Source organism: Petaurus breviceps, unplaced genomic scaffold (assembly GCF_028583685.1).
Source record: "Petaurus breviceps papuanus isolate PSGF00001 unplaced genomic scaffold, PetGlider_PUasm1.0 188, whole genome shotgun sequence".
NCBI classification, from domain to species: Eukaryota; Metazoa; Chordata; class Mammalia; order Diprotodontia; family Petauridae; genus Petaurus; species Petaurus breviceps.
Window position 1 is genome coordinate 33,245,811 of NW_027185804.1, and position 24,530 is coordinate 33,270,340.

General features: G+C 44.6%; 1 protein-coding gene across 5 annotated transcripts in view; it reads left to right on the forward strand.

Moving 5' to 3' along the window:
- Nucleotides 1-24,530, forward strand: part of TTC17 (tetratricopeptide repeat domain 17) — a 123,990-nt gene that overhangs the window by 79,462 nt on the left and 19,998 nt on the right. For 4 of the 5 annotated variants that reach the window (XM_069091453.1, XM_069091456.1, XM_069091457.1 and 1 more), the window contains 3 exons: nucleotides 10,411-10,569; nucleotides 20,569-20,828; nucleotides 21,873-22,038. In XM_069091453.1, the coding sequence (XP_068947554.1) occupies nucleotides 10,411-10,569; nucleotides 20,569-20,828; nucleotides 21,873-22,038 (585 nt within the window). The remainder of the gene's footprint in view (nucleotides 1-10,410; nucleotides 10,570-20,568; nucleotides 20,829-21,872; nucleotides 22,039-24,530) is intronic. The other variant, XM_069091454.1, reaches the window with a different exon arrangement.

Consider the following 24,530-nt stretch of genomic DNA (forward strand, 5'->3'; position numbering starts at 1 on the left):
AACCTGGAACAATTGTGAGCATTGAGCGGAAGGGAGAAGGAAGGGGTGGGTGGGAGAAAGAGAGAGACTCTGATTTATTCTAAAATCCAGGCTGAAAAGCTTTGGACACTGACACTTTTACTTGTAATGGAGCACTGCTATAAAGTCTCAGATAATAAGAAAAACAGAGAAAGAATGTTAACATCAAGTGTTACTAGGTTACCTTCTTGTTTAGAAAAGGAATTCGTTTTAGAGCTGCATAATCTGAGTGCAGTACAGTTAAGGGGAGGTGGGAGGGAGAGGGAAATACTATAAAAAGGCACACATGACTATGTATGGAGGAAGACTATCAGTATTTTTCCCCACTGAGCCTTCTATTTAATTGAATGTACCAGAACGCCTACTTGAAGACATCTTCTCTAGGAGATAATAGAAAGAAGGCTGTAGGGCTGAATATAAATCTCCAGTCAGGGATATAAGGGGCTGGTCCCTTTATAACTTCACTTTATCGGGTGGACCACCTTTAACCTAGGGTTATAGATTTGAGCTGGAAAGGGCCTCTAATTATCATATGGTCCAACCCTGCCATTTTGCAGATGAAAATTCTGAGGCTCAGATACAAGTAACTTGCCCAGAATCTCAGAGTTAACAAGTAAGAGAACTGGGATTCATACCCAGACCTTTCTCCTATAAATCCAGAGTTCTTGGCATCACACCAACTCTGCTAGAACTGCTTTTCCTACATCTTGCCATCTTACCTTCATCACTATCAAACCCATCTTCAAGCACCAATTTTCATGGCCAAAGAATTTAACTCTTTCTGTCTCAGGACCCTGCTCTAGGATAGGATGGATGGGATAAACCATCTCTAATTGAAAGAAGGATTACATTAGTCATCCACAGGGGCAGAAATATACCATGTTTCCCCGATAATAAGACACTGTCTTATTATTTTTTTTGGAAAGAAAAACACCAGAGGGCTTATTTTCGGGGGGGGGCTTATGTTGTCCTGCCTCAGCTCTCCTCCGCCGCACTGCTCTCAATGGCGCCAGCAAGCAAATCACTGGGGAAGAACAGGATGACGCGCTCACTGCTGCAGCTCTGATTGGATGCAGCTCGGAGCGTGGCGTGCGTTTCACCCGGGGGGGGGCGGTGCATAGAGGGTACCATAATGTAGTGTGTAGCGCAGGGGATCACCTTCACTACAGTAGCAATCTCAATAGGGCTTATTTTCAGGGGAGGGCTTATTTTAGAGGAATCTTACACAGTAAGGGGAGGGCTTATTTTCGGGATAGGTCTTATTATTGGGGAAACACGGTAGTATAGACATATAATACTTTGCCAGGTGTTCTGTTTTTGCATACAGTACGAATGAAAAAGCATTTAAGCCCCCGTGTGCTGGGCACAAAGCAAAGACAAATGCAATGAGTTCTGACTGTTGAGGAGCTTATGTTCTTCCTGAAGACCAGTGGATGTCCCCTGCCCAGTTTGATCTTTTTGGTTATTGCCATCTTCTTTTTATTCTCCCCAGGCCCTCAAAAAAGAATTCTGGAAAACTCCAGGAGCATCCAGAAAGCATATCACAAGGCTAATTTCCAGCATAACCAACTTTCTAAAATTTCAAGTTGTTTTGGTATAGTTTCACCTCAATTAGCATTGGGGAAAAACACTGGATTTGGAATCACAGCTTTGGTCCCAGCTCTTAGTGACCTCAGGCCAGTCACTTAATCTCCTTAAGGCCCATTTCATCATCTTTTAGGATGAAGAAGTTGAGCTGAGTGATCAGTCCCATGAACTGTTTCTCTCTACCCCCACAGAAGCATAGAGATGAACTTATTGCCACCTCTGTGCCTACAAATGCTGTGGGAGCCTGGAGAAAAGCCATTTTCCTTCCTCTGGCACATTAGGCGACCACTATGCTGGGTTTGGAGGAGAATGTTGCTGGGTTGCCATCTGGACACGGTCCCCATGTTGAAAAGAAAAAAGTGTTGGTTAGTTATCCCATTCAACCCACTGATCACAGGAACAGTGTTGAGCGAAGTATGGATAATGCCATGGTAAAGGAGGCTATTTAGTGATGGATTCTTAATTTACCAAGAAGACACAGCAGAAGGATAGACTCATGATTCGTTAATCATATTAGAGAGTATCTAGTGCAACCCCCTTACAAGTGAGGAAACTGAGGTCCATGAAGGGACATGGCCAAAGTAACACAGGTAGTGTGTGTCAGTGCTGAGCTTCAACGACAGCTCCTCTGACACTGTACCATACTAATAATTGAGTCCTTGGACACTTTTTATTAAAAAGTTAAGGCATCTCAGTTTGTATGTGACCTTTTTCTAACTAGGTCAGTCCTGAAGAATTCCCAAGCATTAAGCATAATGTGCCAGAAAGAGCACAGGACTTGGAATTAAAAATCCCCAAAGACCTGGACTGACTCCTGGCTCTGGCACTTAATAGCTGGATAGCCACGGCCCACGTCACACATTCACTCTGTCACATTTGGTGTCTGCCTCTCCAGACTGGGTGAATGAGACGAGCTGGTCCTCCTTCCAACTCCAGAATTCTCTGGTCCTGTCCATGGAATCCTCTCCTCCACCAAAAAGATCCAAAGAAAGCCAGTGTCTTTAATAAATTTAACATATTGGATCGGGGCCGTGGAAGATTTTCTTCCCCAAGTCTTTGTGCATGGCACTGACTTCAGAGGATGACATTTCCCTAACAGTCCTACCAGCATGAACTTTTCTGAGGTTGTTTTATGAACAGTGATGCACAGCAGTCTGAAAAAATGCCTACTTGGGGACTGGGTTCATAGATCCAGAGCGCCAAACCCTTTATTTTCTGGATAAAGAAACAAACCCAGGGAAGCTGTCACTTCCCCAAGGTTACACATAGGAGGACTTTGAGCCCCATTCTACTGACTCCAGAACTCGTTCTCTTCCCACTGAGCCACACTGCCTCTCAGCTGCAGGATACGTTGTGCCTTTCTCCTTACTCGGAACCGTTGTGCATTGAGAGAGGCAGCATAGTGATTTAGAAAAAAATCCTGGATTCAGATCCCCAGCTCTGTTGTTTGTTAGCTGCATGACCTTGGATACATCACCTAACTTCTGGGCCTCAGTTTCCCTATCTATAAAAAAAGTAAACAATTGGATTGGATGATCTTTGAGGTTCTTTCCAGATCAGCATCCAGGATCCCAAATATTATTTAACTTCCCAAAGCCTGTTTGGTAGGATGCCTGATTTATGGAAGAAGCACTTAAGTACAGAGAGGTTTAGTGATATCCCCATGAACACACAACAAGATAGTGGCAGAACTAAAGTTAGAAGTGCCCAATTTGGAGACAAAGACATCAGTGATGTTGCAGTGTATCTTATTATTCCCAAGGAAAACTAAACGAGATGCATAATCAAGCATTTCTATTTGCAGCCTAACTGCGTTAGAGTAGTAATTGTTTTCGTATGATTTTTCCCCCTAAGGCATTTCATTAGAACCATGTAGTTACTCCAGAAAGTCCGAGCACAAAGGGAGCCCAAAGTGCAGATTTCCCTCACTGTTGAGCCAAATGGTTGAGTCTGCAAATGAACAGTCACATGCCTCTGAGATGAATGGTTAGCTTTCCAAGTGACCTTGCTGTTTCTTCTCCCTTCACCTGGGGAGCTCATCTAGTCACCCAGAGAGGCACCTTTATTCCTGACCTGAAAACACCTGCAGTCCCCTTTGAGGCCAGAGCTCAAGTGCCCAGAATTTGGATGCATTCTTAACTGCTTCATCTCTCCACCAGATAATGAAGGAGCAGGAGTAATTAAAGAATTAGGCAATTTGGCTTTCTATATTTAGCGCTCTGCTTATCCAAAGCTTGCCAGACCTCTTTCCCAGGCTCTTTTTAGCTGTCAGTGTAAGAAAGTTATTATTAACTGTTCTAATCTTAAGGGCATGTAAATTTTCTCCCCTTAAGGGTTGGGGTTTTGGGGTATTTTTTTTCCATTTTAGGGCTGCCTATTTCTTGACTCTCTACAATGATTTATTTTAAAGTAGAACTGGGTGGCCAGCCTCCTTGCCTGCTTGTCCCCTACTGTTCACCTCTGTGTTGAACCCCAGCCAATTGTTTTGCCCACCTTCTGGCAGGTGCAGGGAGGGCTGAGCTGGGCTGGGGGCAGAGAGGATGGGAGGCCACCTCTACTGAAGGGCAGCATTCTTAGAATGCAGCAGGCCTGCATCAAAAAGCACCCAGGTCTGATGTCAGACAGGATGGCTAATTTTAGCTTTGGGGTCCTATGCGCATCATAACTTATAAATTACCCATGAAGTGCTGTGCATACTGCAGAGATTTTAAAAGATGAAGCCAATTAAATTTTCATGGTGAGAACAGGAGGGGAGGGCAGGGAAGAGATGTGAGGCAAAGGCTGGCGCAAAGAGTCAAACATTAGAACCAGCAAGACTTTCACTGAAGGCTAATGCTGAGAGTTGGTGATCTGCCTTTGCGGCTGTGGCTCTTTGGTGTCACCCAAGTCAGAGTGTAAGAGTCTCATGAGAAAATTCTTAGAGCTAGAAGACAGCTAAGACTCTCTCAGGGCACAGTGTCTTTCATTATCATTACTCTTGGTATTTCCCTCCATTTTTAATAACCTCATTTTATTTTCTCCTGATTAACAGCTGTCTTTGAGGAGTGAATTCAAAGCACCTTAGATTCAGGGCTAGAAGGAAACTCAAGGGTCTTTTTAGCCCACCACCTTCCCATTTTATGGACCAAAAACCCGTGGCCTAGAAAGGAGTCAATAGCAGAACTAGGTCTGTTAAGTCCTAATTTCAATTCTCCATTCAGAAATGCAAGTAATTTTTGAAATGCCTATCTGATCAGTCCTCCTGTAATTCAGTTCCACAAACATTTATCAAGTGCCTGCTATATGGGTGAGGATTGAGGAAGATGTGGGCTCACTTCCTAGGGAGGGATACCAGTTGGTCAGAAGATTATCCAGCAAAGAGAACTGAGAAATCAGATGGGAGAACCAAGAGAGAGCATCGTCATGGAACCCAAGGGTGGAGAGAACAGCCAGGAGCAGGGGCTGGTTAACAGTTTGAGAAGATACATAGAGGTCAGATAGAATGCCAACTGGCTTTTCCAGGCTAGACTTGAGACCTGGCCCTCTGTAGCCAGGTGTTCTAGAATAAAACCCCCAAATTCCAGGGGACATTAATCCACTCATCTTCAGATCTGCTTCCTTCGAGCCCAACCTTCTTTATTGGATCTGCTATCCTAGAGGCCAACTGTGTTTATTGGTGCTCGCGCGCGCGCGCACACACACACACACACACACACACACACCACCCACGATATCTACTGGCTGGCCCTGGACACTGGAGTATAAGTTCATATTCTGTCCACCCAGACCATAATTCACCCACCTCACCCCCTGTTTTCCACCTTCCCAGAACCAAACCAACCTCCCTGGCCACAATCTTCTCTTTGTGTCGTCTTTCCCTATTAGAATGTAAACTCCTGGAGCTTACAAGGACTGTCTCTTATTCTATTGGTGTCCCCACTGCTTACTTAACACAGTCATGGTGTGCCTGTAATAAGGGAGAGGTACTAGACCTGTGATTTCCTTGGTCCATGGAACTCACAGATGAAAAAGCTCCCTCCACCAATTCTGATTGGCACCTCCTGGTTACAGTTTAGTCTTTGAGTGTTGCCCCAAGTGGCAGAGCCAAGAGATATCAGATGTGGTGCCAGGTCCAGCTCTAACCACTAGTCCATACTGCCTCTCAAACACTAACAGTGTAGATGATGCTTCAGGGTCTATGAAACACTTTTCTCGCTACCAGTCCTATTGGCAGGTGGTACGAATATTCTTATCCCTCAGTTTACAGATGAGAAAACTGATGTTCAGAGGTTAAGTGAATTGCCCTTGGTCATATGCTCATAAATACTTGCCCTCTCACACCAAAAGGTAGGGGACGTAGTGGGAGCAGTTGAATGACTGGGCCAGGGTAATCTGCAGAAGAGATAGAGCCATCAATAGGCACACATCCTTGGTCTTAAGCTTATCATCTCATCGGTCAAACACACCCAGAGTGTCCCCCCGCACCCCTAGTTCTGCCTGGAATTTCCTCCTTTTCACTAATCTGCCTCCTCAGCCCTCCAAACCCAGCTTCATATGAAACCTTCCACAGCCTAGAGCAATGTCATCAGGCCGTAGATTTAGAGGTCGATGGTCCTTCTAATCTCCTTTTCTTCCTCCAGACTTGATCAGTAGTTATTGGACCTATATTTTTGTACACTTCTCTAACATTTGAGGTGGGCTGTAACCATTAGGGAAGGAGTGTGGGGGTGGCAGGGAAAGAGAAATAAGTGTTTATTAAGGACCTGCTATGGGGCAGCTAGGTGGTACCAGCCCTGGAATCAGAGGACCCGAGTTCAAAACCGGCCTCAGACACTTGACACCTAACTAGCTGTGTGACTTTGGGCAAGTCACTTAACCCCAATTGCCCTGCCTTCCCCCCTCCCCCCAAAAGGAACCTAATATGTGCTAAGCACTTTGCAAATGAGCATATACATGTATTTTATTTTTGGTACAGATGTGAACCATGGGTAAACTCCAGTTGTAGAAACCCCCTTCCACTGCTGTAAATTAATGACACTTGTCAAACTTACTTTCTTGGAGATAGTTCAGTGGTGCAGTGCACAGAGCAGTAGGTCTGAGGTCAGCTCCACCCTCAGACACTAGCTGTATGACCCTAGGCAAGTCACTTCACCTCCGTCCCAGTTTCCTCATCTGTAAAATAGGGACAATCATAGCACCTACCTCCCAGGGGTTGTTGTAGGGGTCAAATGAACTCATATTTATAAAGCACTTTGCAGAACTCGAAGGACTGTGTAATTGTGGCTCTTCTTAGAGAGCTGCCTGGGCCCTAGAAGAGGAGATACTTTGCCCATAGTCAGTGTCAGAGGTGAGACTTAGATCCAGGTCTTCCAGACTTCACAGCCAGCTCCAGCCACCACACTGCGCTCACTCGCTTGCCATCTTACAGCATTCCTTCAGTCTGACAGACTCTTTTGTGTTTATTCAGTACTTTTTTTGTACATATGTAAGTGTGTGCATATTTGTCTCCATCCCACAGAACGGGAGCTCCTTGAAAGCAAAGACTGTTTAAATTTTGTCTTTATTAGCATGGTCAATACATGGCACATAGTAGGCACTCAACAAATGACTGTTTCTTACTCTTCACCTACTATGTGCTAGATTCAGGGGATACAAAACCAAAAATGAAAAGTAGTCTTTGCCTTCAAAGAGCTTCAATTCTAGCGGGAAATATAATATCACTCAGTCCTTGACCACTCCTGACTCTGAAACCAGGTCATAAACTCTTCTGAGGTCCATGATTGTCATAGAATCCTGGAGCTCCAGCACCTACCATGGTGCCTTGCATATAGTGGGTGCTCAGATGTCTTTTGATGGGAATGTTGACAGCACTCATGATGATGGCAATGCTAACTCCTCTAGGATAGGGCTTCTTAAACTTTTTTCACTCACTCCCCCTTTAGCGTTTCTTAAACTGTGGGACCCGACCCCCTGTGGGGTTGCCACCCACAGTTTAAGAAGTGCTGCTCTAGGAGGAGGCAGCCACCATTTGGTGGGTGTGTGTGTATAAAGGCATAAAACATCACTCCCCTCCTCCCCATAAACCTAGTGCAAAAGCCTCCCATGAAACATGGAAATGTGTATTTCATACAAAATCCATGGAAGGGTTTGGCTCCAAATTTGAGTACAATGGGAGTAAGGCACAAATGCACGAGATGCCTATGTGGCAATCACAGTTCTTAACTCCTGGTACTGCCAGGCCTAAAAGTCTTTCTCTTTCCAGTTGTTATACACATGTAGAAATACAGGGGGTCATTAGCACGCACACACACACTCCCACAACACCAGCCCAGATTTGTAGTGACATTAAATAATTCTGCAAAATGTAAGTGCCTGAGACTAGAGATTCAGGATTCTTGGATTCCAGGTTCATGTGTCAAGGATCCTTCCCCCATGCAACAAGGCAATGAAGGGTCCGAGAAAACTCTCAACTCAGAATACAAGAAAAGTAACAGGAGTGTCTCTTCTTAGCTCCTCAAGTTTCTGCTGGTTCTGACCATCACCACTTATAACCATTACTCCATTATAAGAAATTCAATGAAGCATTTTCATCAAAAACAAAAATATGTCTTGGGGAGCCTTTGTCTCCATTCTCTTAACCAAAACAACTTTCCCAGGCTTTTTCCACTGAACTTTGTATAACCTTGGGTCATTTTCTGAGGTGTAATAATGAGAGAAGATGAATGGGAGCATGTCTCAATGCTCTTTCTGATGGCTCTGATTTTATTGGATTCATCTTCCCGTACCCTGTTCGGTCATTTCTTGACGTACATCACTGTATGTTGCTGGCAAGACTTGACTCAAGCAGTTGACACAAAAGCCCCATAAAAGTGAATAGACTTTAACAGTGTTCTTTTGCGTCTTGGTCATAGCCATTGAATCAAGACATAGGAGATCCTTCCCCATGCCCCATGCTTCTAAGACAGTACCCCCTTGTTCTCATATTAGGTTCAAATCACCTGGGTCTTAGAGGTAAAGCCTTGGCAGAGGGCAGTGTTGGGGATGGGGAGGGAGGGGAGAAGGTGGAGACATGGTATGAGGGAAAGAATCCTAGATCTGGAGCAGATATCAATCAGTCAATCAAGACCTCTGGGACCATGGGCTAATGACTTCTCCTCTGGGCTTCAGTTCCCCATTTGTAAAACATGGGCATTGGATTAAATGGTCCTTCTCATCTCTGGGATCATAGATCTAAAGCTGTAATAGACCCCAGAGACCATCTAATCCAACCCCTTCATTGGGCTCTGATTCCAGAGTCAAAAATATACTTCTCCTCTGTGGAATAGAATAGGTCAACTTTAGAACCCCTTAAAACTAGGCAGAAAAATTATTCACTGAACCCCACATACCCAAAGTGGCAGCAAGAAGTCTGTTGGTTCTTTGCCACTTTGAATCAGCTAACTTTTATCATATTGCTATTCTAAGGAATGGCTACCATGACTAGGTAGGGCACAACAATGTCCATTTGGTCATGTTAAGAAATGGCCCCTAGTATTTCAAATATGACTTCTTGACTCCCCATGATGGGGAATAGCAGTCAACCTTAATATTTGGTTTTTGTCCCAGTCTGCGACTTTTTTCAGTGCAGGGATCTTCCCTTTTGGAAATGCCATCCATTGAGGCAGGTCAACACTTCTTATCCCTTAGAGTCTTAGCAGTTTGCCTGGGAGAGGGAGGAGTGAGACATTTGCCCTGCTTCCCTTGGCTAGTATGTGTCAGAATTTGAACTCAGATCTCCCTTACACCGAAATGTCCCTTTCTCCATCATATCACACTTACTCATAAGTCAGGCAGTGTGCATTTACTAAGGAAGCACTGAACCTGTATCACACAGAAGGGCTTAAGCAGGCCCTCCCCACAAAGAGTGTTCATTCTAATGGGGGGAGGGGGATTGAGTCACACTACACAGCAAAGAAGTCAGTGGGAGGGTTAAGATCATACCTAGAACATTTGTTTTTTATGCCAAATAGTCACAATTCACATTATGTGGCTTTGACTGTTCCATAGATACTCTTAAAAGGTCCTGCTTTCTTAATAAAAGTACAGATACCCAGGTTCCTCACAGTAATAGTGATTTTTAAAACACATTTCTATTTGTTTCATTAGATATTTCCCAATTACATGTAAAAAAATTTTTAAAGATTTTTTTAAAATTTGAATTCCAAATTCTTTCCCTCCCTCCTGTCCCTTCCCTGCACCCTGCCAAGTCAAGCAATATGATAGTGCTTACACATGTGAAGTCATTCAGCATGTGTATGGGTAGCTTAACACATACCACATCCCCAAGTCTGCCATTCTAGGCTTCCTGGGATTCTATTGCTTGAACTTCATTCTAGGACAGAATAGTCCCATTATCTGTCATAATCCATCATACTTTCTGTAGCTTCGGTGCTAATTTTGGAGTTCTCATCTCTAATAGAGAAAGATAAATAGCAGGGGAAAATAGTTTATGAAACCTTTCAGCTTTAAGAAAATTTGGCCTAGAATTTCACTATACATTGGGAAAAAAATTAGATCTGGGGGCTCAGAACTTTGTGGCTGAAGATTTTCCACAAATATTTCATTTCACACAACAGCCTGACAACTGTAACTGTTCAAAACAACTTTGCAAAAACTTGGGCCATACTAAAATCTGGTCCAGATCTCCTGCTTAACGTGTTTATGTTTGCTCATAGATGAAAGGTGGGACATTGGCCCTTCTTTGTTCCTGCCTTGTGGTGTTTGGCAGCATTCTCTTTAGCCCACTCCAGACGGTCATTTCTAATGTGTCTGTCTCTTGTCCTCGAGGTCACTGTCATGAGAGTAACCAGGACAGCCTCCATGGCAGAGAGAAATATTTTGACAATTCCGAGGCCCTGGGAGCTACTGAAGATAAAGGAAGAGAGGAGGACCCCAGGATCTCCATTGAGAATTCAGGGGGAGACTCAGATCCCCTTAGACTTCAAAGTAAGTTGAACTTTACATTTCAAACTGGGCTTGTGGGAAAAAGTCAGTTCCCAAGCTCTGAGTCCTGGTTTCTCAATGGAAGTGTCTCACCTTGCAGCGTGAATCAGGAGGGGGCCGCTTAAAACGAAAAGAAAACAAGCTAGATATAAAAATCTTATTCCTACTACTTCCAGTCTTTGCTTCCCACTGTCTCTCTTGTGGGACTCCCCTATGCTTCACAATACTTCCCTCCTCAACCAGATTTTAAAAGATCTTTTTATCGCGACTCATTGAAGACGCCTCATCTGTAGAGTGAAGTCTTAAAATGAATGACTGAGATGGGAATAGACTAAGTGGTGTGGCTCCCAAACAGGCCAGGGTTCTTCACAGGGTCCCCCACCAGGACCAGGTGTCCAGGCACCACTGGCATCTCTGCCATCACTTGATCAGCTGAGTTGCAAGGTGAGCACTCACAAGGCTGTCTGTTTCCTCCTAGGTAATGGGCCGGCAATGAGGGTAAGTGCCATCCGGCGGATGGTGGTGCCTTGTTTGCAGCCCAGTGGCTTAACAGCTAGACTTTCCCTACATGTGACTAAGAGAGGCAAACAGAATAACATGCATTTCTGCCCCTTATGCTCTTGCTAGGAAAAACTAAAACCCAGCTAAAGCAGCTATGCTTTAAGCACTTAAGAATAATAAATTAAAGATTACGAAGCAATTTTTCTTAAATCCAAGTATCTAGGTGCCGTTAAACACTTTTCTCACTAATCTTTAATTGTTTTGAATGGTAATCGAATCCTAGCTCTTACGTCCCCTCTTCACAAACACCTCCCCACCCACCCCCTGGCCCTCCGTCCTTCCAGCTTTTCCGAAGCATGTTCATGGGTTGTGGGTCTGCTGTTTGGGGGCTTAAGAGCAGTTTGGCATCAAAAGCCCTTGTGGGCTTTCTGACACATAAGCTTTAGCTCCAAGCACGTGAACTCTAACCATCTGCTCGCAGCTTCTTGGAGAAAAAACGGCTTTCAAAGTCACCAGTTCTCCACCTGTTGCATTTCTTACTTGAGGTCACATAAAAACTTAGGTTAGTTCAGCAATTCAATTCACCAGCTTTGAGTAAGCCTCCAGTACCGGCCAGGCATTGTGCTTGGATTGGAGACACAGAGACAAAAATCAAAGCTTTCTCAGCTTCCAAGAGGCTGCCATCCTTCTGCAGGGGACGTGTCACAGACACAGATGGGTTTGAATCCCAGTTCTAAAGCCTCTTCCTACAGTGATCTTTGGCAAGCCACTACCTTTCCGGGTTCTAGGTCTCTCCATCTCTATATTTAGTGGAGTCAAACTCAGAGATCTCCAAGATTCCTTGTACCTTGAAATCTAAAGTCCTATGATCCTATAAAAAAAAAAAAAAAACAACAAAGTAATTCCCAGAGGAGGAAGGTGGGGGAGGCAGGCTTCTATCCCCTACAGCCTTGGAAATCAGGAAATGCCTTTTGAAGGAAGTGACTCTTGGGAGAGAGGAGAGCAGGGGTTCCCACAGGCTCAGGTGAGAAGGGAGAGCCTTCCAGGTATGGGACAGAGGCCTGCACAGCAGGGAACAGCCAGTTTAGAGGGAACACAGTACGTGAAGAATCAGTGACACAGAGAAATTATACATACAGTGCAAAAATGGAGGTACCCCCATTAAAAACAAAACAAAGCACCACTCTCTCGGGCTCACAGTCATTTTTGCTTTTGGCCATATGACAAATTTGCTTCCAACTTTCCCTGCAACTCCCCTAGCACCCCCACACACACTTTTTTGATCTATAGCCTGAAATTTGCATACGGTGCTTAAATTTCCTCATTAAGCATTCATTAGTGTCCAAATCTGCAGCTCTTCCTGCCTGCCCTTTACCTCAAGCTGCCTTCTTTTGGAGGGTCTGTGGCCCTTTCCAGCAAACCTGACATTTAAAGGACCCACTCAAATAGAACATAATGAGGATTCAGAAGCAGAGGTTTGTGATGATTTCACTGCAAGAGATGTGCCTCATTCTAAGAAAAAGCCTTCCTATATAAAAGCCAGATGAATTAGGGCATGATTTATTCCCTGTGGGAAATTATTTTTCACCTTAAAAAGAGAATTCAAAACTCCCTTGGTACTCTAAAAATATGATGCAGCCGAACAAAAATCCTGTTTGCACCTGACTTTTCAGGCTTTAGATTGGATAGAATGCTGAGCCTCGAATCAGAAATTCTGGAATCCAAAACCTGCCTCAGACATTTACTGGGTGTGTGACCCTGGGCAAGTCACTTATAACCTTTCTGTGCCTTAGCTTTCTCAACTGTAAGATGGGGGTCCTCATAATGATAGTAAAACACTTAACATGGTGCCTGGCACAGAGTAGGTGTTTATAAAGCTTGTTTATTTTACAAAATGTGGTTTAATTGAAAAAACATTAAACCTAGAGTCAAAAGTCCTGGGTTCGACTCCCAACATTGGTATTTGTTCACCTTGTGACCTTAGGTAAGACATTTAATCGTTCTGAGCTTCAGTCTCTTCATTTCCAAAATTGGGATACCATGATGGATTTATGATACGGACATGGACAGTCTCTCTTCTGGTGAACCATGGCTCATGGTTCCCCCCATGCCTACGCGTTCTCATCCTGTGTGATTCTTGTCTGTGTAAACTCTTCACGGAGGGAGGGGTTCTCTGACAATGAACTGAAGGCCCTCCACTAATTCTTTTTCTGTGTCCATCATTACGACACAAGGATATCTACTGTTGTCCTTCACCTTCTATACCCACTGGACGGTCTCCTTTTCTAGTCTACGTCTCCATTAATGATGTCCTATACGCCACCTGGTGGTGATATGTTACAGCCTCCTACAACCACTGAAGGATGGAGATTGGGATTACATCTGGCTTTTCATTGGGCTACATCATTGGTTCGCAAACTTTGTGCCCTCAGGACCCCTTTACACCGCCCCCCCAAAGCACTTTGTTTATCCAGGTTATATCTACCAATATTTAGCATAGTCAAAATTAAAACTGATATATTTTTAAAATATGCTTTAATTCATTTTTAAAATAATAAAATCATTGAGTGTTAACATACATAATATTTTTCATGAAAAATAGCTATTTACCAAAAAACAGTTTAGCAATAGTGGTATTGTTTTTCAGATCTCTTTAATGTCTGGTTTAATAGAAGACAGCTGTATTCTCATATCTACTTTTGCATTCAGTCTCTTACAATATGTTGTTTTGGCTTAGGTATATAAAGAAAATCCAGCCTCACACAGATACGTAGTTACAAACAAGAACATCTTAATAAGCAAATAATATCTTAGTATCGTTGTTAAAATAGTTTTGACCTTGAGGACCCCCTAAAGGGTCTCGGGGACTCTTAGGGGTCTGCAGATCTACCTTTGAGGAGCATTGGTCCAGTGAACTCTTGGAAGAGGTAGCTCCCTCTGCCAACACAGGTTGGCACCATCTAGTTGCCTAAAGCACTGTGAAGTTAAGAGATTTGCCCAAGGATCACCAGCTCAGATATATTAGAGGCAGGACTTGAACTCAGTTCTTCCAGGCAATCTGTGTACTATATCCTGCTCCTTCTCTGTCAGAGATAATAACACTTATACTGCGTTCCTCAGTCAGTGTGAGGATCAAGAAAGTACTTCATAATCATAAAAGTGATTAATAAACATGTGGTATTATTATTGTAAAGTGCAGATAGATTGTCATTTCATATTTCTAAAGTACCCTGCCATCTCTTCCCCTCCCTGTGAGTCAGCACTTATTATAATGTATGCCAGCATCTTGTACAAGGCACTTGGGGTGGGGCAGTGCAGAAGGGGGGTGAATTAGAAAAGAATCTAGATTGTGTGTGTGTGTGTGTGTGTGATACACATGCATACTTGTACAAGTATATATACACGCATATGCACATATACCTGCAGACAGTTACATCTACCCCTTACCCGATCTCTCTGCCAGTCCATTCTGAACTCCACAGACATATCCAGCTCCACACAGTCCTCACTGTTCCCCTATCACGGCCCTGGCACCAGATCCCCACATGAAGCACCTTTCTCCTTTCCTCTGCCTCTTCATCTTCTGCTCCTTTTCCAAAGCCCAGGCTAACGCCCTCCCTCCCTCCCTCCAGAGAACCTTCTCTTAACTAACCTTACTCTCCATCTCTACATTATTGTTGCTAATAATAATGTTATCATTATTGTTATGGCTCCTTCTTAATTCAAACAATTTCTGTCTACACCAGGGGTCAGCAAACTACAGCAGCTTTGACTTGGTTTTACACAGCCCAGCCAAAGCTAAGAATAGTTTTATTTGCATTTTTAAATAAAGTTTTGTCATATTTAAAACTCTAAAAATTATTCTTAGCTCAGGGCCTTACAGAAACAGTCCCAAGGCTAGCATTTTGCCAACCCCTGCTTTATATCCTGTGACGTGTACCTGTTTCTTTTAAAGCTGGTCCCTAGGAGTTTCAGGTAATAATAGCCAAAGCTGGCATTTTTGTAGGCTTCAAGGTTTGAAAGATGCTTTATAAGTATCTCCTTTCATCCTCACAACCATCCTAGACAGCAGGTGTTATTTTTATCCCTGTTTTACAGATAGGGAAACTGAGGCAGACAGGTTCAGTGACTTACCCAGAGTCACACAGCTAAAAAATGTCTGAGGCAGGATTTAAAACCAGTTCTTCCAGACCCCAAGCCCAACAGCTCGATCTACTGCACCACCAGCTGCCTCTAATAAAGATTTGTTTAATTGAATACCTTTTCTCTAGACAAGGGGCCCTGTCTTCGCCTTCCTTTTTATCTTCTATCATGCCCAGTATGGTGCTATGCAAGCTGTCCATAGTTAATAAATTCCCACTGATTTCATAGACTTCTTCAGAACCTCCGTGCTCTAGAAGGGTTATCTCATCTAGCTCCTTCCTAGAACATGGCCTTTGCTTACAGCATCCCTGACAAGTGGTCATTTGGCTTCCAGTTACAAGACCTTTCCTAACAGAAAGCTCTCCAGAAACACCTTCCATTTTTTAACACAAATCCACCTCTCTCCAATTTTCCATTGGTCTCAACCCACCTTCTGGGGCCAGAATAAGTCTGATAATAGTGTCTGAGCCTGAATTTGGACTCAGGTCCTCCTGACTCCAGGGCCAGGGTTCTATCCACTTCCCCACCTGACTGCCCCATTCCCTCTCTTTTAACTAAATTGCCTCTTCTCCAACCTAAATGTCCTCAGTTCCTTCAGCTAGTCTGTATTACACAGGCTCAAGGCCCTTCACTGTCCTGGTGGCTCTCCTCTGTGCCCATTCCAGCTTTTCTGTGTCCTTCCTAAAACACGGTACCAAGAACTCATCACAGGATACCCGCTGGGGTCCTACCATGGAAGACTGAGGTAGAACTGTCAACCAGTCAGCCAGTAAACATTGATGTTTTTTAACCCACTGCAGCACTTTACATCTGTTCAGTGCCCACTGCAGCCCCTAGCACAGACGCACTTAACAAAGGCTTCCTGATTGGTCGTTTCCCATATTAGGTCTGACCCATTGTTTGGGGCCTTTTGAGATCATTTTGTTTCCTAGTTCTGTCACCCATGAGTCAAAACCATCAATCTTTGTTCCAGGCCTGAATCTCTCACCCTGACAGTGGAATCCAAATGCAGCTGGAGACACTGTGCTATTTTCTTTTCATGACATCATCCTCAAAGATTAGGGATGGATGCTTGGCAGCATTAATTACCTTTTAGCAGCCATGATCAGTTACTTACATAAATCAGGTGGGAAAGGAAAGAATTGATTTCTGAACCCATGTTATGCAGCAGCTGAGGGGCTTACAATAGGAATCTTATGTTGGATATTCCAAATTTAACATGGAGATCCCTTGACATGGGATGGAGCTCTTCTCTATGGGAAAGATTCTGATCATCTGATGTGGGGTTTTGTATGTACCTCAGCATGGTTATCCCCCAGTCATCCTTGCCTCCAGTATGAGAAGGAAGGGTTTCTCTTTGAAGCTGACAGTTCCATCTGTATGCTGGCCTCCATCCTTCCTCATCCTCTCTGAGACTGCCCTCTCACTCCCTACCCTGCTTCCCCTTCCACTCTTCCTTGGTTCTGCTACTTACTATCTGCATGACCTTGGACAAATCACTTTACTTTCCTGGGCCTTGGTTTCCTCATGTGTAAGATGAGGTGGTCGGACAAAATGGCCTCTAAAATCCCATCAGCTCCAGACCTATGATCACATGAGCCCTTCCTTTTAATTTCCACCATATTTTGTTCTTTCCCGTCGTTAAAAAAAATACTTTCCCTTGATCCCTAGTCCGTTGTTAACTCTCACCCACCCTCTCTCCTCTCTGTAGCCAGACTCCCTCAATGTGTGGGCTTTGTCCACTGCTTCCCCTTCCCGTCTGCCAAGCAGGTCATTCTCAATAACCTTCGAGAGAACCATGCTGCAAGGATTCCCTCAGAATCACCTCTTTGCCAAATCCTTCGGTCTTTATCAGTTCTCATCTTCCCCAACCTTTTGGGAAAATAGATTGTTGACAACCCCTCTCCTGGAAAGTGATCTCATTTGGTTTCTATGAAACTACACTTTGGTGCATGTCCTTTCTCTGACCTGTCCTTATCTTGTTTCTTTGCTAACTCCTCTTCTAATCTGTGATATAGTCATCTGTCTCTGGAGTCAAAGGAAGGACTTCGGTTCAGAGCTTGTCTCTGAGGCCCAGGGTCCCACAACTGGTAAGTGTCTGCGGCAGGATCTGAACCCACGTCTTTCTGATTTACAAGTTGCTGCCTCTCAAAACAGTTAGCACAGTGTTAGCTAGAAACCATGTAGTCCAGATACTTAACTGAAGGGTTTTATCCTCCTCAGCCCATTTTGAAGAGAAACATAATTTGTAAAGTTTCTTCATTTAGAAACTGTTGCTGCCAATAGTTTCTAGGACCTTCCCTCTCCCCCTTCCACGGAAAATGAAGGACCCAATCTCAGCATCCAATGTCAGATCAGACTGGGGCTGAGTTTAGCCAACAGCACCTGCTCAGATCAGTGTGGTCCCTGGAGGGACGGAAAGAGTAAGGAACAAAGGCACCAAGCATGCGTTAGCTAGCCTTGTGGAAACAAGGCAGACAAACTTGCTGCTTCCTCACACGCACATCCACACCCCCCCCCCCCAGGATTGCTCAAGTGGTTTGAGATCCCCAGGAGGCTCATTCCTTGCCCATGTCTCCCTACTACTCAGTTAAATCAGCCTTTACTCAGTAGTGCAAATACCATCCCTCTTTTAAAGCTAATGAAAATACTCTGAGGCTTAAAGGGATTGAGCATTGGCTCCAGTTCCATGCAGAGCTGGGATCTGCCCCACGTCTCCTAATACTGAAGCCCTGCTACACTGCCTCTCCAGACCTGGGCAAAGGGTGGGAGAGAGAGCACACAGACACAGCCCCTTCCTAGCAGTCATCCATCTGTTCCCAGAAATCCCCTGCTCTTTGGAAGCCTAAATGACCCCCTCTTCCCCTAATCTGGGCTGGGGCGGGAAGGGCAGAGCCAAAGTTTTCAACCACATCCTTTAGCTGTCTAATTTTCAGCCCCTCAAAGATCATTCTCTTCCTTAACTATGAGAACCTCCTGGTGTCGCAGGGTTGCACTACAGCTTTAACCTCTTGGAACTAGTTCAATGAGATTCTTCACAGCAGAGCAGTATCAGTGCTATCCAGCTGGTCATTATTTTTATGAGGGAAAGCAAGCCACAATACCAGTGGTTGTGACTGTGTGGTGACCTCCCCCTCCCCAACTTGGCTGTGGCACCGAGCCCAGGGCCAGGCACAGAGCACAGTAGTGGTTGCTGGGCCTGAGCCCTCGGCCTGCTCCCACCTCCCTGAGAAACTAAATGGAAATGATGTGTCCTTAAGACTTCTGGCTCATCGGCCTTAATGCTGAAAGTCAGAGGCGAGGTTTCAGTAATCCTGACTTCCCAGGGCCCTGGCACCATCTCTCCCTGACACAAGCCCTGGCAAGCAGCAAGTCCGTGCGGTGGTGGGGCTGTATTCTTTCCAGGTAGTCCCCCTCCGATAAGCATACATCACAATCCTTCCTTCAGGAATTGCCATGCTTGAAAATATTCACCACCCCCTGGCCAGACTTTTGTTCCTTAGAGAAAATATACAGCCTGTTACCGGTCTGAGGTATTTCTAAAGCACATAGCACAGTTCATAGCACATAGTAGGCCCTCGATACATGTTAATTCCCTCCCTTACCAAGCTGATGCTAGAAGCCTCTCCACCTTGGTAGGACCTGCTGTCTCATGGTCCACCAGATACAGGACTAGGTTTGGAGTTAGGAAAACCTAGATTCAGATCTCACTGTGATTTGTGACTTTGGGGAAATCACTGAAGCCCCTCTGAGCCTTGGCTCAGTCAAACAGGGATTATAACAGCACCTGCCTCCTGGGGATGTGGAGATCAGATGGGAAAGCGTGAGGAAAGTATTTTGTGAGGCTTTCTGTGTCCCATGAATGCCAGCTGTTATTAAGGAGAGAGGGAATCTGGTTGGGACCTGGGGCTTCACCGACGTGGAGAGCTCCCAGAGGAAGAAACTCCCTCCAGCAGTGCAGGTCGGCCCATTCTCTACCAGTCGTAGCCACAGAGGGTTGCTCAGAGCACCAGGAGGTTAAGGAGCTTGCATCAGGCAGCAGAGACAGTGCTAGAACCCAGGTGTTCGTGGCTCTGGACCTGGCCCTTCATCCATGGCACCAGCCCTGCCTCCCTGGACTGTCGTTCTGGCTGTGGTTACGAGTGGAGCTTGCCAGGGCTGGAACTGTGCTGGCATTGTCTTTGGAAACCCAGGGGCACCTCCATCCCACCAGCAGGGATCAGAGGACAGTTTTTCTATTTAAAGTAAATAAAACAGAAAAGAAATGTTTTTTTCTGGCCCCTACTCTGGAAGGCACTAAGCTAGGTGTTATGAGTGTGCAGAGGACTATCATGCAGAGTCCCAGCCCTCCAGGAGCTCACCATTTAGTGGAACACAACCTGTCAACATATGAAAAGTTAAACCTGGAAAGGCTTTACAAATACGAGGTTGGCCATTGTCACCAGTCAAAAGCAAGATGGAGCTGGAGGAGGTACTGTAAGCCATGCTTCATTAAGAACATTGTTCACATATCTTACTAATTGACCTGCTCACACTTGGAACTGAGTAGGATGCTTCTAATCTCCCATTAGTAAGGTTCGAAGTGTTTTTTTTTTCCCCATTCTGTTAGGATGCCTTTGAAGTGATACATTCTCCTCTCTGTCTCTCTCTCTCTCTCTCTCTTTCTCTCTGTCTCTCTCTCTCTCTCTCTGTCTCTCTCTCTGTCTCTCTCTCTCTCTCTCTGTCTCTCTCTCTCTCTCTCTCTGTCTCTCTCTCTCTGTCTCTCTCTCTTACCCTCTCTCTCTGTCTCTCTCCTCTGTCTCTTTCCCTCTCTCTTTCTCTGTCTCTCTCCTCTCTCTCTTTCCCTCTCTCTCTCACCTTCTCTCTCTCTTACCCTCTCTGTCTCTCTCTCTCTGTCTCTGTCTCTCTCTTACCCTCTCTCTCTCTCTGTGTCTTTCTCCTCTGTCTCTCCCTCTCCCTCTACCCCCCTACTCCATTTCTCCTCCCTCCCCCTCCCCAAGACATTCTAACTAACAGCATGTGTTTGCAAAAAGGCTGACCAAGGTTGGTGTTTTGTACTGTGGCTGTAGGACAGGACAAACTAAAGAGCCCACACAGGAATCAAGCTCATGACCTTGGCCTGCTTTGCTCCGGACTCTAACCCCCTGCCCTAGACTAATCAGAACTGCTGCCTGTGGCACATCATACCAGCGTAATGTAACCTGGTATTCATGAGTAATCCAGCAGGCCCCAGCAGAACCAGAAGCTCTGGGGTGGCCCATCTCTTCTCCAGCCACCTACCAGTGGGTGAATGTTACAGAGATATGTTACCGACATCAGGTCCAGCTGGGTAATAATCTTCCGACCCTTGGGTTTCAGGTACAGTGGTTGCAGAAAGCAATGGCTCTGATGGGTTGGAGAGTTTGAGTGATGCCCAGATGTCAGAAGAGATGTTGGCTCTGGTGGATGAATTTGAAAATGCGTGGCCTCTCGAAGCCTTTGAAGGGGCACTAGAGGTCAAAGGGCGACGAATGGACTTGCAGGGGATTCGTGTCCTGAAGAAAGGTCTTCAGGATGGAGTAGCCAGCTCTTCCTGCTTTGGTGACTGTGGAGATGATGATGACGATGAGACAGAGTGGGTAAGAAGCAGCCAAGTAGGGCTTCTAACGTCCGAGACCAGGTCTCGTTTGGGGGTGATGGTATGTAGAGCTAGAGGTTTCCACTGTGGGGTGGCTTCCTTGTGTTTGAAATAGAATAATATTCAAGATGTCATGTTCTCTCTTCAGGAATCACTTGGTGTCTCATAGTACACATCTTATATCATCTTCTTAGCTTTCAATGATGAGTAAAAATGAGACATGCGAGGTCAGGAAAATGTGTTGTCTCACTCAGGGAGGCAGGACATTTGAGCTGTGGGAGCACGAAGACAGCTCCTCCCAGGATCCTTAAAGGAGAGAATTAACCTCTCACTTTGAGACTGCCTGTAAGCATTAGGGGGGGAAAAAAGAGCAAAGACCCCCTCTGGCAGAGTAGCACACCTCTGGAGACTGATTCCCTGTGTGGTTTTTCCCTTGTAACTATTTGTGTTCTCAGGATTATATGTCCCTAGGAAAATCTAGTACATCTGGCTTTGTTGAAAGCTTACTGAGTTCTTAAGCAGAGTACACCAAATGGCCAGGCAGGGATGGTTCTGTGTCACAAGGTCAGGGACAGCTCTGTCCTTGATAACGCCTTCTGAGCCTTTCCCTGTTGTCTTGGACATCATTTTGTTGAAGGCCGTAGGACTCTGTTGGCATTGCCTTTGGAAATCCAGGGGCACCTCCAGCCCACCAGGAGGGATCAGAGGACATTTTCTATTTAAAGTAAATAAATGAAATTGAGGCTTGGGTTAACTTTCATGAAGATTATAGATAACTAGATATCTTCATCTTTGTTCTGCTCGGGCTGTTGCTGAGATCTCCTTTTGAGGGATCTATTTGATTCTGAAAGATTTCGAAAGCTTTTGCTCATTTGATTGAGTATTTTCTCTTTAGCATTCTTTGTGAAGTAAACAGTAGACAGTTATTCAGGTTTCAGAGGCCTTGCTTTTCTGTCTGAGCATTCTGCTTTCAGTGGAGTTAGGTGTCCACCACCCACAAGACCCTGAACCCTCAATCTCATTTTTCCTTGTTTTCCCTTCTCAGATCACATTCCAGGTCAAACGTTTAAAGAAACCCAAAGTCGAAAGCTCGGACACTCAGGAACCCCCTGGGAAAAACAACGAGGAGCAGATGCAGGCAAAAAATGAGCGCCATTTTCAAAAGACTCTGGAGATTAGTGGCCCTAAGATACCGGCCCCTGGACCACAAGGTAAAAACATCCACATTCTCTGGGACTCAGGTCCTCCCATCATCTCTATTGTCCAAATCAGCCATCACAGGACAAGGTAGGACTTGAAAGATTCCAGGCTATGGGAACAAGGGTTACTCCATTAGGCTTTTAGAAAATAAACTCAGTTCTGAATCTGCACGCATTGTCGCCATTATATTGTTTGGCTATGTTTAGCATCGGCTTTCTCTTGGGCCAAAAGACAAGTAAATTTTCTTTTCCTGTGAAATGCTGTGTTTTTTCTTCCCGTTCCTCCAGATTCCGCTCCTGTCCCCACAGCCGGAAATGATACTATTTCTTGTATTCTCTACTCTTCGAGTCTGTCAATTAGTCAGTCAATAAACATTTATTAAATATCTACTTTGTGCCAGGCAATGTGCTCATTCCTGGGAGTACCAAGAAAGGCAAACTCCCTGACCTCAGGGAGCTTACAGTCTAGCTGGAGAGACAGCGTGCAAACATCTTTGTGAAAACGGGGCAAATGGAAGGACGTGAACAGGGGAAAGGCACTAGAATTAAAGCAGGGGCTTGGTAACTAGCAAATTATGCCAATTTGGAAAGTATTATCAGCATAACGCTCCTAGAGACACTACATTAGATACTGCATTTATTTACGGACTGTGCTATATTGGAAAGAGCCCTGACCAAAAGTCAGAAGACCTTTTTTTATCCATCCCCGTAAAAGGAGGATAAGAACACACTGTCTACCTCACTTGGTCAACTGAGACAAAGCACTTTACAAACAGTAAAGTGCTACAAAAAGGGGAATGCTTTTTAATCTTGAAAGTGCTATACAATTCTGATTTAATACTATTTGACCTTGAAATTTATGAACATAAAAGGAATTCTCTTAAACAAACAAAAAAAAAAAAAGCAGGGGGTTGGGGGGAGGTCCTATTCAGCTTTAAGCCAGTGGTCCTATGATAGAGGTGCCTTAAGAAAGATCGTCTTTCAAAAAGCACTTTAACTAAATTAGATTTAGCACCATCAAATAACTACATTATATTTTGTTTGAGTTTTGCTTAGAAATATGCTGTTTGGCAGGGGAGAAAAAAATATTGTTTAAGCCTAAAAGACGGGCAGATGGTGATACAATCAAAGAATTTTATACCTAGAAGGATATTATCTGGTTCAACCCCTCCCTTATTACAAATAAGAAAACTGATGCCCAGCAAGATTAGGTCATGGAACTACCCAGGGAGACGGGGAGACTAGAATTCGGGTCTCTTCTTAGACAGTATCGGTCATTTTCTACTTTACCAGGTGACAAGAGCAAGTATAAAGGAGTGACACTGAAGAACAAACCTAAAAGAGTGACGTGTATTTGTACCAAGAGTATTGGAAAGCAAGGCTAAAGCCCCCAGAATGAGCTGGGATTTGCCAAAATGCCAAAGACAACAAAAAAGGAATGAAGGGACAGAGTGAGTCGGGAATGCCGTGGAGCTGTGTTTGCACTGAGACAAAGGACAAGTGATGCAGCCTGCCCCCCTTTGGGGAAGATGGTTTAATGTCAACTCCAAATTTAGTTCCTCTTTCTCCATGGAGGAAAAAGATATTCAGACTAGAAAGAATATATCATTAAGATGAATTTGAAAGCAAAGATAGAGAAATAGATAATTTTTAAAAGCATCAAGCTGAGTTAAATGAGTTCAAGTCTCTTGACTCAAATGAATACATCTTAAGGTATTCAGAAATAGATTTGTAAGAGTGCCTGTGGAATCACTGCTGGTTGAAAAATCATGATGAGGGGCAGCTAGATGGCGCAGTGAATAGAGCACCAGCCCTGAAGTCAGGAGGACCTGAGTTCAAATTTGGCCTCAGACACTTGACACACTAACTGTGTGACTTTGGGCAAGTCACTTAACCCCAGTTGCCCTCCTTAAAAAAAAAAATGATGATGAATGGAAAAATGGAAAGGTAGATTTTAGAAACTGCAGACTGGTAAACTAGGTATTGATCTCTTTAAAGAAGGTATAGGATTGGGGTGGCCAGGTGGCGCAGTGAGTAAGAGTGCCGGCCCCGGCATCGGGAGACCCGGGATCAGTTCTGGCCTCAGATACTTGGCACCCACACAAAATAACTGGCCGTGTAATCTTGAGCAAGTTACTGTATCAGCAATGCCATATTCACAATGCCTATAGAGATTACAAATATGCTGATATAATTATCCATCACAAAATACATCAGGTTTGCCATTTGGGGAAATAAACTAGAAAATTTATTAAGATACCAAAAGACTGAGTCCCAAAACCAGAAAGTGAAAGCCATCAGAGTAGTTATGATATTGGCACAGGTAGATAAAGTAGAAAGCACCCACATTCTCAAGCCTTTAAAACAGAACAGGCTACCTCAGGCAAAGGTCCTCCTCTCCCCACTCACAGCAACCACCCAGCGTCCTGGAAGAGCGCTCCCAGCAGCTCCGGCCCCTGGCAGTCCTCAGCCGGAGTCCTAACTCAAAAAAAAAAAAAAAAAAG